Source organism: Centruroides vittatus, unplaced genomic scaffold (genome assembly GCF_030686945.1).
Source record: "Centruroides vittatus isolate TY-2023 unplaced genomic scaffold, ASM3068694v2 contig_1049, whole genome shotgun sequence".
Lineage (NCBI taxonomy): Eukaryota > Metazoa > Arthropoda > Arachnida > Scorpiones > Buthidae > Centruroides > Centruroides vittatus.
In genome coordinates, this window is record NW_027120677.1 from 226826 (window position 1) to 247637 (window position 20812).

Sequence of the window (20812 nt, forward strand, 5' to 3'; positions counted from 1 at the left end):
GATCAAATAAATTGTCATAGCATCTTGTAGCTCCTTCAAAAATCGTGAGTTTTCATCGGTTGCCATGACCCATTTCTGGTCATTTATATAGAGGTATGATAAAGCACTTAGAGATGATGAAATTTTCTTTGTTTCGTCTTTTATGAACGGGTTCTACTATTATCTGAATGTGGACAGGTATAGAGAAGACCATATACGTCGTTAAAACGTGACCAGCGGCGATCGTAAAAAAAAGTAAAAAATAAAAAATAAAACAATGCACTCACCTATATAGCTTATAATAACGAAGTGGATAGAGAAAGACACTTATTTTAAGAAAAATAATTTTAAAATTTTGGAACTGAGAATCATAAATTGTTAAAGGAGAAATGTTAGAAGGAATTATAACAAGTTACAGTGCATTATAATACTGTATGAATATGTAAATGAAGTGTCTTGGAGATGTCTAGGGAAGAATTATTTTTATAGTTGCAACTTGAAAATTAAATAAATTAACGTGAACCTCAGACGTTACCTTAATGTAGACGGATGTAATGAAGCATAAATTATCCATTTTATCTCGATATAACGAAGCGAAATGATTAAAATTCTCTGCTTTTTCGTTTATGTTAAAATTGAACATTTTTCGTCTTATGAAATATATATAAGATAATCAGACATAAAAGTTTTTAATAATGAAAAGGCTATCTTAACGGTGATTGGTGGAAAGCATATCATTTAACATAATTAGGCGTATCTTCGCTTATCTTTACCTTTTAATTATCTTCGTTTAATTAATCGATACAACGTATGCTCTTCGAGATAATGGTAAACGTTTATAGAACATTTTAAAACTTGATTTTACTATCTTTTTTATAGTCATCTATTTATTTTATGTACTCTACTTTCCTATATAATTAACGATTGATAGTTAAGGATTTAGGATTATGGAATAAGAGTATAGGACAAGGATCCTATATAGGAATAGGATAGAATAAGGATACCATATAGTTAAAGATTCAGGATAATAGCACCAATACTATTGGCATTCTATTGGACTTTGGCTAGAATCGCTCGTGTGATATAGAGCATTATAAATTACATATTTATTTTGTATTTTAATCACAGTCTTCTTCCTCGCATACTAAAATTGATGTACAGTAAAACTTGCATAAACCGGAATCGTACGGTACCAAATATTTTTTCCGGTTTGGCGGGTTTTTGTTTTGAACAGGTTTATTTTTAACATAGAAAATCGCGCCGTTCTGAAGAATTTTCCCGTTTAGGCAGGTTTCCGTTTTACTGTACATTCAAACCTCTGAACAACGGCCACTGACATTACTCGGAGATGGTCACTGTTTGAAGTTATTTTGGATGCACTTTTAAAAATATATTCTTAAAAAAATGGCCGCTGTTTAGAGGTGGCCGTCGTTGGGAGGTGTAATTTCCATGATCTAGAATAATAACACCCACGTTGAAATTCTATTAGATTTTGAATGGATAAGTACACGTCAGAAAGGATATTGAATTGATCACTCGCTATTAAAATAGAGCATTTATTGCATCTGTCTTTGACATATTTCTTTTGTATTATAATTACAGTCAATAAAACGACATTTTTTATTCACAGTTTTAATACGATTATCATAAGATTTGGCAATAACCATAAATGAGAATTATTTGTCAAAGTGTCTATAATGTTATTGACTTCAATTATAATACCAAAGGATATGCAGTGAAGCGAAAGATATCACAAATGTATGATACTGATTCGTATCAGAATCGAGGGATACGAGAATTTACGATTTGTTTTTCCATCTTAAACGAATAACAGGATCATTATCATATTTCATTCTTCAATGACACGTCCCTTGAATAAATTTCTGCACTATTTTCTATGAGAATTTTTGAAGTGAACAGCTTTATCAAACATTTACTAACCTTAAATATTGCCTCATTTTTCATCTTCTTTTGCTTCTTTTTATTGTAAAATATATTTTATTTGTAAGAAATAAATTTAAAAGTAAAATATAATTGAATTTCATAACTTTATTGATAATAACTTTGAAAAGAACCTCATAAATTATTGTAATGTTTCATGTAATTTTCCTTTGAATATATACATTAAAGAAAATTATCTAACAGAATTTTTTTGTATGATAAATCTATGTCATTGTAAAGGCTTTATAATTGAGAAGATTAATGGATATTTTGAGTAAATATTTTTCTAAATTATCCAGGTGTACTAACTCTAGATATGTATAGATGATAAAAACTCAATAAAGAAATTGGATAAAATCTTTAAAAAATAGCTAAAAATTCATTAAAATATGGATATCTCAACTACGGTTGGTTTAAAAACTGAAAATAGACAACGATTCGCCACTTGGTGTTAATTTCAAATTCACCAGCCAATCATCGTTAAGCTAAGAATATTCAGACGAACTTCGTAAAAAATCTTTCAGTTTAATATCCAACGTATATAGCAGAGGACGACGTATGTTTCATAGGATCTTTTCCATTTATATTCTGCTTCTCCAGCAATTCTATTTAAATTTTATTATTTAAAAGAATATTTTAATTAATCAAATTAAAGTTATAAAGTAATTTAACTGCGCTAGAAAATTTCTAGCTACGTTAATAAAGACGTTTGTAAAATTTTATCTTATGCTTTGTAAAATGAAACTTGAATTGGTCATGTAAATAAACAGCACTTGTGTTAACACAGGGAAAATGTCCAAAAATATATTTTAAATTTTCAAGAACTATTTTAGATCTAATAAGTTCGTCAAAATGGGATTTACTTTGACTAGATTACCTGTTTAATTTCTAGTATAATATTATGCTCTAGAGAATAATAGATCTTGTTGACGGTTGGTTTCATTTCCTTTACTAACGCTCAAACGGATTAATAGTCAACTGCATAAAGTTAACTACAGCAGTTAATTGCCAGAGATGTTGATGGGATATGTTAGTACGCTCTACTCACAGAGAATTTTCAACCATTTGTTTTCAATCCTCATTGATCGTCTCCAGAATAAATCCTGTATAATTAATGAGATGATGGAATGAAACTTAAATTGGCCATATAAATAAACAGCAACCCACTACGACAGGGGAGGATAATTGTGGGCAAATATATATATATAATTTTTAAATCTGTAATAAGGTAGAAACGTTCTCATAAATTTCTCAAAGAGTATTTCGTGCGATGAACCATTGCATAAAAATCAATATTACTGTTTTCCTATAGAAAGGAATTGTTCCATCATCAAGCAAAACATCTGCAGCTGGCAAGAGACGTCCGAAGTACGTAGAGAAAAGAGGTCAAAGGGCAAAATAACTAACTTGTCTCTTCCATAAGTCGTGCAAAAGCTCTTTTATGTCTGCTTGATGGATCACTTGCGACGAAAGGGCGCTGAACTTGTATGTAAGCCTTCAGGCTTCATTAGTCTCTAGGGCCAAGCACGAAAATATCTATCAATCATACATACATTAGAAATCAATCAATCCCAACACAAAAGTCCATCGAAAGTGAATTCAAAATGAAGTAAATCATGCGTTATTAACTAAAGCTGAAATTAATAGTTTCAATAACAACTTCAATTGGCAAAGATAATAACTTGAAGAATGTAAACAATTTGAGAAACATGATTTAATGAATGTAAACACCTTATACAAGATGACAATCACCATAGCAACTGGGTCAGTTACAGTAGACTGGTGTCACCAGACAATGAACCGTACGATTTATAAAATTAATTTTTCAAGTAATAATAAAGAAAAATGCTACTAAATATATTTTTATTAAATTCTTCAGACGAAATATTGACGATTTCTTTAACAAATATCAACATAAATGTAATAATTGCTATCGTTTATTAAGTAAATATTTCGACATAATTAATGATTGATAGTGAATAGGGAATAATTATCGGATAAGAGGTGAAACAGCTGTGGGACTTGGAGGATTTTCTGAGACATTTTAGCAGTTTAGTAACGATAAATATCCTAATTATATTAATGTTTTTATTATTTTTAAAAATACAAATAAAAAAAAGAGTTGTTTTACACTAAACAAGCAACTGATGTATAATAAATGAGATAAAATAAATCTTAAATCATTGTTATATATGTTGTCTTCTACGTTATAAGTAAGTTACAAAGCGATAATGTTTTTAACAATGCTTAAAAAGTTGATAATATTAGCATATCTCCGCCCATTTCATTTCATTAACCAATCGCAGCTGATATTGATTAAAACATTTAACGTTCGTATATCACATAAATCGCGAGGAACCATCAATGTTTATAGAATTTTTTTTTATTTAATTCTACCTCTAACAACTGAAATAAAATGTTATTGCAGACCTATTTACTTTATGATTCTCATATAATTGCTGTCTTAAAGGCTTTGTTTGGAATGCTCGCAAGACCTTGTTAACCTAGATACCTTATTGCTAACAAATCTAATAAAGTAACAAGAGATATTGGCATAAGTATCAAGATTATTTCTGTATAAAAATCAATTTTTTTCTGGTCCCTCAACTCGAAACGTTATTTAAATTTCAAACAACAGGAATCGTGTTCGAAGTGAATGGAATTTGTGTATGAAAATCCTTTTTAAAAAATGCATTTTTACATAAAAACATCTTGTTTAAAATGAAAAAAATATAAGCTATAAAAAGTATTTTAAAGTAGAATTGAAGTCATGACAGCGCTCTTTAAGTCTAAAAAAAACACGATTAAACAAGCATCTCTATTAAGTAATTACTAAGTTAACAATAAAAAGAAGAAGAATCCAGATTTCAAGACAAGTGAAACAATTGTTTAATTAAATTTGACTTTAATTTGATAAATGTGTTAGGAACTATTATTTAAATAAGGGAGAAGAAAAAATTGCCTGTCAAAACGCCGAGAGTATTAGGGAAAAATATAATTTGTCAACTGTCAACTAAGAGATAAACAAAACAAGATGTTTGTACGCAAAATTCTCAACTGAAACAACTTAATAGTTCATTATAAAATATACAAATTTAACCTTTTACTTGTAAGTCTATTAAACTTGATTATAGTTAATGGTGCTCCATAGGAAACTGTTCATTACATTAAATTTTTAAATCGTTTCTTCTTCTTCTTTTTTTACTTTTCCTACAACTTAATGATTTTTAATTCGAGATTTTATTCGTAAAAACCGATAATTATTATTGGAAAAAAGGCATAAATTATTTTATAAAGTATACTCTTTATTATACAACAAAGGGAGTGGAAAGTGTTTCGTATGGAACAAATTTGAATTGATGTTTTCTTACGCTTAACAGGAAGAAGAATATGTAGAAACACACTTAAATATTTATTTTTTCTGGTGTAAAACGAAGTGAAAATGGGAAAAGAATGTAAAGAATATACTTGGATTTATGTTTCTTATGTTAAAGTTAAAGAAAACGAGAAAAGATTGTGGCAACAAATTTAAATTTTATGTTTTCTGATGTAAACTCTAAAGGAAATAGAAAAAAGTTTTAGAACATGTTTACATTTATATACTGTATATATATATATATATATTTAATGTTAATGCATAATTATGTCGTACTGAACTTTCAGATAAGTCCTATGCTACAGATTGCAACAGGGTTTGCACTCAAACTTGTAAGAAACTTCAGTAAACAAATTTCTTTTTTAAAATGGAGTATGTACAGTTCACCTGTTCACATTATCTTTAACAAAATTATGAAATTATTTCAGTTAAACTTAATCTTATTAATCTTAAAACATGAGAAAAATACCCTATAATTGTTACCATTTTTCGTAGTTTTCTACACTAATTTGTTACAATTTCTTAAACTTATTTAACACATGATAACGATATTTAAACTTCATCAAACGTTAATTTAGATAAGATTTAATGTCATTACAACACGTACCGAAGAAAGAAAAGAAAAAAAAAACAAATTGATATTTGTTCTTCAAGAAGGATCTTATCGAGAAAACAAAGTCGAATTTATATTTTTGTAAAAAGTAAAATAGTAAAAAGCTTTGTGGGAGAGGGAGAGAGAGAGAGAGAGAGAAAAACTTGAATTTATATTTCTGACGTTATTTCTAGTGGCACTAACATCACTTTACGTATGAAATTCAGTAACTTAACGCAACTGAGACGGTATCGATCTTAACAGAAGGGGGAGGAGGAGGACACTTCATCACTTAGCACGAGGCAGGAGGGGGAATGGAATAGGTGTCGCTGATATCTCAGGTCAGATTCGTGCTTTTGGAACCAATCGATGGATCGATGCTCCAGAACTGCCGACAGGTGGATATGCTTTGGGCATTTCCATCATATCGACATCCTTCCAAGCATTCCCCCCCCCATTCGATTGAAAAATAATATATTTACAAAAGATATGCAGATAGATCCACTGTATATCGTTTTAAAAGCGAATGGTCGGGTAAAGGATTCTTGATGTAGACTACATCAAGAATCCTTTGATAACGATCGATGCTAGATGGACTTAACAGATTCCAGGTGAAGAATAGACTTTAAGGTTCAATACAAGTGTCAAATTCTGACACCCGTACTTAAAAATATGATTGGAAATCTTGAAAAATCCAACATTATATATATATATATATATATATTACGTTCGACTAGAAATCGAAAAGAATTTTTTCCATGGTTAGTGGAGTAAAGTGTATTTGCTATCATAGCAAAAAGTAATATTTTCGATCATCTAATCGAATTGGGTTTAAACCTTAGGATGAAAAACGATACAGTAGTATCTTTAACACAAGATAACAGATTAAATCTAGCTCTTGTTTTTTTGTAATTTAATGAAATTAATGTGATAAAGAAGAAGAAGAAGATGGAGAAGAAGAAAAAAAAGAGAACCCTTTTCAACAATACAAAAGAGGCAATTAGAAAATAATCAGCAACATCAACTAAATTTTCGAGAAATTCAGCGTTACTTTCATTGATTTAACTCGGTTAAGTCTCGTTATAGAGGCAACATCAGTGAATAGCCCTTATCTGTTATAAGTAATTCGATATAAGAGTTCGGTAGCCGATTATCACTTGATACATAACATGTAATTACCTTATCCTGTTTACCCGAGTAAAACTGCATGTAAAATTAGTCCAATTTTTGTATATGCTTAAAAAAAATAATAAGAATAAATTTATTTATTTATTTTTCCTTCCAATTATCGCAATAATTTAATTATTTTTGTGCATAATACAAAAGAAATTTTCAATTTTTTAAAGGGTAACCATAATTGCATGCTTTAATGCAATTTTATATAATTTAAATAAGGAAATAAGACACTTTAACAGTTTTTTTAATGTTAATAGAGTTCAAAATTTAAAAATTTCAACGTTAAATACCATTTACGACTAAAATAATTCGTAAAATCTGTATATAATGCGCAGCCAAATTGGAAAAAATAATGTAAATTTTAATAATTTTAAAAAAAAATGATTTATTAATTATAAAATTCTTAATTTATATATTTTTAATAAGAAAATATTTTTAAAATAATTGTTTAATTGACAAAACAATAGAAACATGTAAATTATACGAAGAGGAGTACATAACAAGTAAAGTTAGACTTGTTAACAGAAACATGTAATTATAACTGTAATTGTAACTGTAATTATAAAACGAGGGCAAAAGTCAGCACTTTGACATGGACAATCCATTTTAGAAGCATACAAATATAAATATTTACACTTTAATATATAAGAATAGGAACATTTAAAATTTTAGCATGTAAACTGGAACATGTAAATAAATTTATATAAAGTGTATCCGAATACAATATACCAAAAATTCGAGTAATAATAATCTGAATATTTTAACAGTAATACATGGAATAATATCATGTAAACACGAGTATTTGAACAGGAACACAGAACAGGAACTGAACTGAAGTTTCTGTTCTGCTTATCCTGTTCACGTGCAAGTTCAGTTAAGCTATTTAACACAGAAACGTGTTACGTATTGCTCTAAATAAACAAAAAAAAAATAGCATACAAATATTGACATAAATATAAATATGTAAAGTTTAATGTAGAATATAAATAGGAAGATCTAAAATTTAAATATTCTAGACAAAACATTCCAAAAATTCAATTAACAATTTGCGCATCTTAACAATAGAATACGGAAAATTGACATGTAAACATGAACACGTGTAACAAGAACGTGAAATATATATAAACAGTTACGTGTAAAGTATAAGCCATGATGTTTAATCGCGATAATTAACACAGAAACGTGTGAAATTTAAACACATAAACAGGAAGGTGTTACGTACTGTACAAGCAACTAACACTCTAAAGACACGAGAAGAATCTTACAAATATAAACAAATAATGTAAGATTTTCTAAACAAAAACGTGTCAAAATAATCAATTAAAATGTTTAAAACACGCGTAAAATATAAACAAATATTTAAACATTAAAATTAGAAACAAAATGAACGAAAACAAGCATAAACAATTGAATACAAAAGAATTTTCAGCGTTATAAGATTATCATAAAATTAATTTAATTCATTAAAAGAGAAAATATAGACTAAATATTAAGAGAAAAATAAACAAAATAAAATCTTTTTCAGCCAATATATTGTTTAGAATTAATGAAGATGTAAATCTGCTATGTCAACATATAATTAAAAATTATCATTGTTACATACATACACATACACACACACCTAGTAAGGGAGATAGAGTATGACAAATTGATGAAGAAATAAAAACGATTTCGATAATTATTCACCTTCTTCATCTAAATTATTTTACACTAAAATGAATTACACTTTCCATTTGAAATAATTGATTATTTGACATTAAATTTCGTTATAACCAACAACTATATTCAAATTTTAATTAATTTTAAAGATATTTGAATAAAAATACTATAAAATTAATTAATTATTTATTTATTTTTCATTCCATATTTGCATTTTCAATTAGTAGAAAAATCATAAATAATTCTTAAACAATTCTAAACAACTTCAAAAAACGAATCGATGATACTTTTCGAGTGCTTTAGAAACACGTTTTAATTAAATTTAAAGACGATAAAATTTAATTTTACATTTAAATATTAAAAAAATATATTATATTTTTAGTATTTATCCATCCGCAAATATTCGTTTAGTAAACATCATAAAAGAAACTTGGGAAATTTCTGTGAAAAATTACGTTGCATCTTGAATAAGAAAGCGATTTTCTTGAGCACTAGATGATGACCTGCTGCAAACTATCCCTAATATTCTGGAGGAGAAATTTCAAAATTATCGATTTTTTGGAAGAATTTGTGAACATCTTCGAATATCCTTTACTTAAAAAAATATATTATAAGTTCGATTAAATACAAAATTATTACGACTTGTGTGGTAAGTCGACAGATTATGAATGAGTACATGTGAATGTAAACGTGTGAAATAAAAACATAACTCACTTTCAATATGTCAAGTATATACGAAAATCTGAACCCCCCCTTTGAATATTTAAAGATTATCACGAAAAGTAGGTCCTACATCGAGTAAATTCGAATAACCAAACGAGAACATGTAAATACTTACATTTTATATTAAATCTAAACATGAGTTGGAGTATGTAAAACACGAGAAGATATTCTAAATAGATAAAAATTCACATCTTAAGGAATTAATGTATAACTTTATACAGATTTAATAATTAAAGGATTTTTTTGCTATTCTTTTTTTTTTTAAAGAAGAGCAAACTTTACATTCGGTATCTTGTACGCATTTCCCGGTACAGAGCATAGATAAATTTGATAATTTAATAAGTTTTATTACACTGTTACATTATATAAAAGCTCGGAACAATGAGAAATTATCATTGATCTAGAAGATAAAGGAAAGATAAAAGTTTTATGAGGATTAAAGTAATAACTATTAAGCAATGTAAAGATTAAATCAGTATGAAACTTTGGAGCCAAGGAGGAAAAAATGGAGTTAGAACGTCGTAAAAATGAAGCAATTCTGTAAGTTACTTCGTCTTATATTCTGAATATTTCGAAATTCACCAGTAATGACTCAATAATTCATACAATACTTTCTCTAACCGGAAGGAAGATAACGACGACCGTGTTTTTAACGCATCTAATGATAAAGAACTTCCATTAGCTTTTATGCACTGAGATAGATTTTTTTTAAATCTAAATATATATAGAAAAAAAACAAAGCCAATAAAAACGCCCAGTTAACTTTCAAATAGAAATATTAAAAAATAAAAATCTAATAATTTACTAACTCTTACAATATTATGAGTGTCGCTTGCAAGGAAATTTGATAGAGACTATTAGAAAAGTAGTGTTGTTAGCTTAAGAATATATAAAAAAAAGTTAAATTTGTTTTTGAATTTTCCTTCAAAATAACAATAAAATTGAATTTTTTGTTGTTACAATGCTTAAAAAATTGGATAAATTGGTGTAGTCGACCATAAAAGTGTAAGAACTACGTGTTGATTATGATCTAGAGCATTAAAAAAAATTAGATTTTTTCTTAAATTTTTCTTAAAAATAACAGATTTTATTGCTGTAATGCTACTGGATCAAGTAGAATATTGGATAAACCAAAATTTTATTGGATAAAAAGTAAATTTCTTTTATAAAGTTACACGTTGATTGTGGTTTAGAGCAGTGGTTCTAGTGGTTCTTAACCTTTTACTCTGCCCTCGCTCGCCCTTTGAATTTTTAAAGGAATTCTTTCAATTTTCAAGAAAAATTAGTTAAATGTTTCTATTTAAGAGGGTTCCCGTGTTCTCACGTGTATTTATCCTAACTTTAGATACAGCTTAAGCAATTAAGAAAGAAAATTCATCTGTACCCATTCATTAATATAAAAACATTTAAGGATAAATTATGCATTTACAACAGGAAAAAAAATATACATAATTATACTTTTAAATTAAGTTTTTTGTTTTTAAAAAAGACTCTGTTATCAATTTAAAAAAAAGGTGGGAAAAATAAAGAAAATTTTATTCTCAGAAAAAGGTGTTACAAAAATTCTCTCACCCTACAACTCCAGATTAACAACCACAGGTTTAGAGTATTAAAAGAGATAGCTTTGTGTGTGAATTTAAGAATAAAAAAAAAAAAAAAACAAGAAAAATGCTACCAGAACACGTGAAGAATTGGGAAAACTAAAACAGTATAATCGCCCATAATAGGGCATGAATTAAAGGCGATTATAAAGGTGTATATTGTGGTTTATGTTATAAAAAAAAAGTAGTTTTCTGTGTGAAATTTTAAAAAATAAACCAACAAAATTACGATTTGTTGTTGTTAGAATACAACTGGATCAAATAAAGAATTGGGTAAACCAAAACATTGGTATAATCGACCAGCTGGTGTACGTCTCAGGACGACAGAAATCATCTGCCTTGTCTGTTGTTCTTAAAATCATTCTGTACTTTTTTTGTGTCACGTGTTATTAGATAATAACAACGTTCGAAACAGAAAAAAAATAATAACAACAACAACATAAACTTTAAAGCGAAGAAATTAAATGAGAACTTAATAAACCGGTTACGTGTAAACGTAATTCTGTATTGTTAGTGTATAGAAGGGGGGGTGAATGATGTGAATGAAAGTTATTGACTAGAAAAACCCGAAGTTGTAATATATGATGGATGAACGTTATATAAAGATTACGACTGTCATAAAATATTGTTTTTATCATCATTAAAGTGGTACCCTAGAGAGACGAAAATGACAATTTGTTTGAATAAATACTTGGGTTTTACAACACCCACAATCGATAACGACGACCAACCTGAAAAGTAATAATGATAGAAAATTAACTCGCCACTCTAACCGAACCTAACAAAGCTTTTATAACTTAAAAAAACAAGAAGAGTGGGAGCGTATCTTAATAATAAAAAAAACAACACAAGACTGTTTAATATACTATAACTGGATTGGATGATAATTAATTAAAGTGATAAGAGAAGAGGCCCGAAAAATTAATTTGCATCAAACTTCTTGATATTCTGTTAAATTTTATTATTAAAATCGTAAGAAAAATAATATTTTTGTTTGTTTTTTTTTAAAAATTCTGCTTTGATGGGCGAGTGAAAAGATTTATATTTTTGTTTGTTTAGCCTGACAACTCCATTGTATGTGTCATTTTAGCATATCTGTATATCATCCCTGGAGGATGCATAAGTTATTTTATCAACTGAAGGATGTTGTTTAAACCTTCTTTCTTTTAATTTTTATTTTTGTCCTTTGGCATCTCGCATCAAATAAATTTTATCTATTTTTAATTATTCTAGTTCAAAGAGGCTTTATAAGATGGAAAATTTCTTGAATTATCAGTTTGTTTAGGAGCATTTAACTTAAGTGCTACTAAAGATGGGAATGGATGCATTGATTTATTGATGAATACCGTTTAAATTTTATTGCCTCTCTTATGATATCTGAAAATCGAGTAAATATCATTTATTTTAATTGTTTTGATTCAGAAAACACTATACAATGTAAACATTTTCTGAAATTTTAACTTAGTTTAGGAGCACAAACTCTGTTAAAAATGGAAAACGATTATAGAATTATCATCTAGAAAACGTTAATTATCTTCTATATCGTCAAAATATACATACATATATTGATTATTCTAATTCAAAAATCATATAATGTATAATTTTCTTGCATTTTAATATAATTTACAAGCCTAAAACAGCGATTTAAAACAGACAAGGATGCTGATCTATCATACAGAAAACGTTATTTAAATCTCACTTTATCTTTTGTATCATCCAAAATGGAACAAATTTAATTTGTTTTTTAATTGTTCTAATTAAAATTAACCATTAATATTCTCAAATTTTCATTTTCTATCAGAGAAAACAACAAGCCAACATAAATTAGAAGAGAATTCACAGATTCATCTGGAGAGGACATAGTTAAATTTTACTTCCTCTCTTCTAGAATCTAAAATTAAATAAAAAATTTCATTTAATCCCTTATTGTCCTACTTGAAAGAGGTTAAACAGTAGAAATTCCTTACAATTTTACCATAAACGAAGGCATGTAAAATCGATTAAATATGGCAAAATGCCACCACCGACAAGCATTAACCATGAAACATTTGTTACTATATAATTATTATTGTTTACTTTGATTTAATATAAACAATTAAAACAATTTATCAGTTAAAATATCTTGCCAAGAAATATTTTTATCTGTTGCTAGTCAGCTAATCTTTTTTATTTCAGTTCAACGAACCTTTAACAGTGAAAGCAATAAATTCCTGTCCCCCTTTTTTTCTGTTATTGTTATTTTATTTTAAGCTTTATATATATAAGATTTGCTGATTTGACGATTTAAAAATTTCGAATATTTGAATCTATGAATATATATTTTTTTGCTTGTTTTACAGATGCACAACTGATTCTTACACTCGCAATTTCCGAATCTTCTACACTCTTAAAGATAACGTAGAGTATAACAAATAGCAGAGAAGATAAGGAAGTCATTACCCATTAGCTTCCACATTGATTGAGTTGGGTGAACTTATATAAACTGTGGGGATATTTTTACTTTTTTTTTATACTTTTACACGTTTAATCTAGAATTTTTTTGTATAAAAACGTAAGTTTAAAATATTTTCTTTTTAAAAAATCCATTTTTTTAAAGTTTAAATCAAAATTTTATCATTAAAAATTGTAATTTACAGCATATTATGCACCACTTTAAACTGATTTTTTAAGTTCTTTTTTTATGTTTAAATATAAAATAATTATTAATTTCTAAAAAAAAATAATTTTTTAATTAATTAATTAATAGTTTTATCTATAAAAATAATTTTTTACGTATTTATTTTAATTAAAAACTGTAATTTAAAACATCTTATGCATCACTTCAAGTTAGGAGAATGGTGATTTTAATTGCATTTTTTCAATGTTTAAATATAAAATAATTATTAATTTTTAAGAAATTTAATTTTTTTAATTAATTAATTAACAGTTTTATCTATAAAAATAAATTTTTACTTATTTATTTTAATTAAAAACTATAATTTACAGGGTCTTATATACTGTATCACTTTAAGCTAAAAGAATGGTGATTTTAATTGCATTTTTTTAATGATTAAATATAAAATAATAATTATTCTTTTACAAATATAAAATTTTAAATACTTTTTTTTTATTTAAATAATATTTTAAAAATAATTTATTAAAATATTTACAACATTTAAATTAATTTTTGGAGGTGTCAATAATAATGTAACTGGGAGTAACTTTTAGACAATTTAGCCAAATTTTTATTAATTTATATTAAATAATTCTTAATAAATTTTAATTATAATTAATTTTTATAAAGTTTTATAAGGAAATAAAATTATAAAACATTAATAAAGTGCATAAATATACTTAATTATTGAGATTAAAAAAAGGGGGGTGAAATTAGAGAAATATAAAGGAATATATAAATGATTTTTTAATATAAATTAACATAAAAATATTATAATTTTATAATTATAAGTTATTTTTGGTTTTAATTTTATTAAGTTTGATATTAATGTGTTTACCTACTTTTGTCAATGCCTAAGGTATTGTAATCATGCCAAATAGGCTACTTGGAATAATTTAATTTTAAAGCTTACAACATTCTTTTAATTAGAACAAAATCCCTCCATCTTGGAGGTGAAAAAATAGAAGATTTTAAACAGGAAATGTGCTAAGAGCTAACGTACAAGAAGGATAATTAACAGACTTTATAACAAGAAAAAATAAAGAAATGTTTCTAAAAAATTCATAATTAGTTATATAAAAAAACATTTAAAAAAAGAGAAAATAAACTTTAAAAAATTCATAAAATAAGAATTTTGTTTATAAAAATTCTTAAAAGTTTCCAAAACAGCATTTTTTCCCCACTTCCTCCTTCCCCCCATGTATAATTTCTTATAAAATGATCTCAAATTTCCATATTTTATAAATATAATATGATAATATTTAGATAAAATTCAGGTTTGTATATTTAAAAAGATAAATAATTTTTTAAAAATAATAAAATATATTTAGAATAATTTTACAAATTAAGTGTACAAATTTTGTCTGTTTGAATGCTGCTTCTGCATAGAAAAGACTATAAAAATTCTTCTTTATAAAGGAATATAAACTTAAATAAAAAGGGGAAGGAGAAAGCTCGAGACTATTATATCATTGTAAAAAGAAAAGACCACAGATGGGGAAGTATATCAACAGCAGCAGACACTCTGAAGAAAAATGACAAGATATCTTCCTCGTTCTCTCTGAAAATTAACAGGATGGAATCATCCAGATGAAAGACTTGTAACCATGGATACAACGAATAGGAAGACATCGTATTGAACTGTTGTATCTGCATACAATTGCTGAAAACAAGAGTGCGAATGTGTAGAATATTGCATTTGAACTAATTAAAAGCTAAGAAAGTGTATAAGTTAAAGTAAAGAATCGTGCACATCCTTCTCTCCTAATGCCTCGAGATGCTTGTTAATTAATCATAATTCCCCCTGATAGAAGATTAAAAATGTGTTTATTTTGTTGATTTAAAGTGAAAATCATATTAAAATTTATTAAAATATATTTAATTTTTATGCTGTGTAAGTGATATTATATTTTTAACATAAAAAATCTTCATGTTCTTGTATATATTTTTATTGTAAATTCACTTTCGACTCGATTCTACAAAGCATTCAACTTTCATAACCGAACGATTTCAATTATTTATCACAGCATCCTTTGTGTTTAATACATTCAAACAGCTTCTTTAATGTATAAAATCGGCAATATATCTCTTTAAATAGTTAATTTAAATATATTTTTAATTTTTTAAATGTAAATTTACATTTTTTTAAAATATTTTTATCGTATAATTTAAGTATTAGAAGCGATCCTTAATGGAATGTGCTAGACGAAAACGGCAAAAAAATGAATTTAAATACACATTTTAATAGTTTTAAATATTATTTTCAATTTAATATTTTCTAATTTTATGTAAATATTTATCATTACGCCCGTTATTTTATATTTATAAAGGGTATAACGTAGGCGATGGTATACGTCTCCTTACGACTCGACAAACTCACGTTATAAAAATATAAATATATATATATATAAGGTAAAAAAAGGTATCGTATTTTATACTGATTACGATCTAAATCTTCAACGTTTAAAAAAATCTCAAACATTTTTTAAAAAATAAAATAGTTATTTGAAGAAAAAGTTTCCAAAATATCACATCACTCCACAACTTCTACTAAAGAGCACACCTGAATACATTCCTAAATCCTTGAAACGTTGAAATTATATATATATATATATATACAGCAATGAAAGAAGTGATGAAAAGATTCAAGCGATAACAGTGTTTAGATAGAACATCGTAAGATCAATCCTGGTATTTATACAACATTAGGATCAACGATGACCCTCGTCGGTTCTTTCACACTAAAAAACACAAATATGCGGTTTAAAGATCAATAGAAAATGGTTAAAATGTTGATTTTAAACATGATTTCGGCGCTTTTAACTCATAAAAATGGAGTGAGTAAAGGGAGAAGGGGAGGGAGATAGAGTAGAGGGGTGAAAGTATGAGAAGAAAGCCGAATTGTCATTTATTCAAATAGTAGACAGAGCAACAATGCTTAAAGACAGGCAGACACAATAATAGATGTCCTAGTCCAACGAGCCAATGAGGTCATCTCAAAACTTGGTCATCGCCTTTCTTTACTATTTATCTACTGTGTGACGTATTAATGCCTTAACGTTATCATTAATGAATGTTAATTGAGCGAATAAATTCCGACTATAAATATTTATATATATTTATCGGATAAACAATTATTTATTAATTAAATTTAATTTTATATTAAAAAATATATATTATATACAAATTCGCCCCTGACATTGTTTACATTATAAGTAATTAATTTAATATTTTTATTGTAAAAAAATGAATAATTATAATACTATTTTCTATAATTTTTAAGTGCATAAAATAATTTCTCGTAAATGTACTTAAAAAATTACATAGAAATTTCACGTAGGATAAGGTAAAATCGTTGAATAAAAAATATTAATTTTAATAAATAAATATATTTATCATTTTGAGTAAAACGACGTTTGGAAGTGTTTTTAATCGATCGGAATTAATAAATAAGTAAAACAAATAGGAGAATTTATTTAAAAGTGGTTGAAAAATGGTAGATTATTACGCAACTCACCTTGTTCAATCAAACGCGTTGCAAGTTGATATTCACTCGGTATTTTATCTCTTTCGGAGATTAATTCTGATAAATATGTAGCGATTTCTGAATTGTTCGAGTTGTCTAATGCAGTAGACATTTGTAAATCGGTTGCTGTTGTAGGAGACGATTCTTCTTCCATCTTCGCTTCTCTGATGCCGACCAACACGTTGCTTCTGTTGAATCCCTGGCGGATGAATATCTCACCGTATCCAAGACAACACGCGCCACTTAGACACCGTCTTCTTCCGACAATAAAAAAAATAATCACGTTTACACGTTTAAAAAATACAATTAAATTTATAAAATTTAATAAATTTACTTATAAATTACTAATTAAAAACTAATTTCTGAATTAAAAAAACTGTTCTTTTAAATGTATTTATTAATTAGTTTTAATTTATTATTACGATTCTTTTTAATGTAAACAATTTGTTGTTTTTTTTAAAAAAATATAAATTAAATATTTTATTATTAAATTAATTCATTATAAATCTAATTATTATTTTTTTTTAAATTTGTATAAATAAAATTACAATATATTTATATATAATTAATTTCGGAAATTATAGTCAAACCTGTGAACAACGGACACCGATAAGAACATTAAAAAAAATGGCCGTTGTTCGAAAGTTATTTCGTTAAAAAAAAACAAATAAATAAAATAATAAAATGTCCGCCGTTTAGAGGTGGCCGTTATTAAGAGGTTCGACCTGTATATAAAGAATTAATTTTAATTTTAAAAAAATATATATAAAATATTACAATATTTGCAATCGATTACCGAAGAAAAAATTCACATAAGAATTGCTTTTATTTATATAATTTATTTATTTACTTTTATATAAATAAAAAAAATATTAAATAAATTTTATTTTATTTTTATAATTTCGAATATTATTTGTTCAATTTTTTTTTATTATTATTTTTTTCCCCTTTTTTTTAAATTAAAATAAAATAAAATTAAGAGAGAACATTTCGACTCAATATGGCTTTCTAAAATTAACTTTTAATGCATTAATTTGGAATAATTTTATTCTATTTTTTTTTTTTTTAAGAGAAAGGGGAGTTTTTTAAAATGCTATTGTTACTATGGTAACGATCTTTTGTTCTAAATAACTCGACTTACCAATTGTCAGAGATAATCCTAAGTTATTATCCTGTTGGGAGGACAATCAAATGGAATTTGTTTTTGTCATTTCTCATTGAAAAATATAAGTTGAAATTTCTGAATTATTTTAAAATTGAGAAGTTAATTTCCTTTTTTTTTCATTTTATGAATAATTGCAAAGATATTTTTATTTATTTGTTCTTCTCCTTAGAATTTTTGAATTGGTTTTATGGATGACTTCTGTAATGTTTTTATTGATAATCTATTATAATGCTATCTTCTTGGAAATTTAATTAATATCTCTATTATTGACATGTTTTATGCTTCTAATTTTAAAGAATTTGGTTGATTTTATTGGCATTAAGATTAGAAATGCATTTAAATTGCATGCAATTTTATAGAGAATGCCTACATTTTATGAACCTACCTTCTGTGTAATTTTATCCACTTTAATATCTTATTTATTAATATGTTTTACACGTATAAAACTGTATACAACTGCCTGGATTTTATAGGCATTAGGATTAAAAATATAGCTTTAAATTGCATGCAATTTTATAGAATTGCATAGAGAATGCCTACATTTTATGAACTTACCTTCTGTGTAATTTTATCCACTTTAATATCTTATTTATTAATATGTTTTACACGTATAAAACTGTATACAACTGCCTGGATTTTATAGGCATTAGGATTAAAAATATAGCTTTAAATTGCATGCAATTTTATAGAATTGCATAGAGAATGCCTACATTTTATGAACCTACCTTCTGTGTAATTTTATCCACTTTAATATCTTATTTATTAATATGTTTTACACGTATAAAACTGTATACAACTGCCTGGATTTTATAGGCATTAGGATTAAAAATATAGCTTTAAATTGCATGCAATTTTATAGAATTGCATAGAGAATGCCTACATTTTATGAACCTACCTTCTGTGTAATTTTATCCACTTTAATATCTTATTTATTAATATGTTTTACACGTATAACTGTATAGAACTGCATCGATTTGATAGGCATTACAGTTCAAAAATGCCTATAAATTATGTACAATTGAATAGAATTGAGTAGTTTTGTTGTTTACTATTAAAGAGTGCTTACAGATACTTATTTGTAAGCATTTCTTACTAGTAAATAATACAATTTTATATTAAAAAATTCATGTAAACTTATTATAAAATATGTTTTTTTTTATATATTTAAAGTATATTTTTATTCACAATTCATGAAATTTAAAGCATATAAAACACTGATAATCCTATATAGAGAAATCGGATTATGTAGACTATTGAAAAATACTTTTTGAATTAATTTATAAACAAATAGCAAGTAAAACAATACAGTTAACTAATAGAATTTGTAGATTAATTAGGAAATTATTACTCTGAAGGCATTTAAACTACGAAGAGGGACAAATTTATATATTAAAGAAGCTACAACTTAGGACCTCATATTTTTAAATTTATTATTTTTGGCAGAGGAAAGGACCTTTTATATGCTATAGTAATGACATCTTACTATAACATCAACACGTCTAAGTGAAATCTTGCTAAAATCTTATAAAAATTCTAAGATATAATTGTAATTTTTAGTAAAAATAACTCACATATTGTTAAATTACTAGCAAAATACTTCTTTAAATTGCTTGTGTTGCATATAAAGATGCAATGAATTGCCACAATTCATGCAATCGTTATCTAAAGTATCTTCCATTCATCAGCTCTAGTTCCTATAATTCTATCATTTGATGACTTATATATATATATATAATTGCAAAAAATAATGCAAAATAACGTTTTAAATATATAAAAAAATAGTAATTATGATAAATATCGTATCGAGTTATATATATAAAAAAAAAAGAATTTAGAAAGACGAATGTATATAAAGATTTTATTTGTAATAATGTTAAAACCCTTTCGAATTTTACAAAAACGTTGATTAAAAATAGTAAAAAAATTCGTCGAAAAATTACAAAAAAATGAAATTAAACTGCATTATTGATCCAAAAAGTAATTAGCAACTAAGTGAACAGGTTAAAACTTTAATTTAAAATCTTATATATTCTTAATTCTACGGTTTTGTGTGATATTTAAGTTACATTTAATTCAATGAAACTAATTTTTTTTTTAATATATAATTTAAAATTTGTATTATTTTATCTCTGAAATTAAAGTTTTTACTCGAAAAACATGCTAACTTTTTTTTCCTTAAATGAAACTGCGCGTTATATATTAATTTAGCTTCAATTTGATTAAATACTTGTTTAAAAAGGCCGTTTAAAAATCATAATTATTTACATAAAAACAGTATTTTCTTACCAGATATTTACTGCAATTCGAATAAAGTTGTTAAAACTATTCCCAAGTTACGATTTTATGTCTACTCTCTGAGGTGCAATAATCATATTTTAGTGTCTTCTACGTATTTCCAGTTAAAGCAATGGCTTTTATTAA

The 20812-nt window shown here is 26.1% G+C and overlaps 1 protein-coding gene across 3 annotated transcripts in view; it reads right to left on the minus strand.

Annotated features, from left to right (window-relative positions):
- Positions 1 to 17441, minus strand: part of LOC136970660 (KH domain-containing, RNA-binding, signal transduction-associated protein 2-like) — a 49666-nt gene extending 32225 nt beyond the window's left edge. For all 3 annotated transcript variants that reach the window (XR_010880015.1, XM_067265131.1, XM_067265120.1), the window contains exon 1: positions 17218 to 17441. Coding sequence is in view for 2 of the 3 variants with exons in the window: in XM_067265131.1 (XP_067121232.1) it covers positions 17218 to 17380 (163 nt within the window). In the remaining variant the exon portion in view is untranslated. The remainder of the gene's footprint in view (positions 1 to 17217) is intronic.
- Positions 17442 to 20812: the final 3371 nt, after the last annotated feature.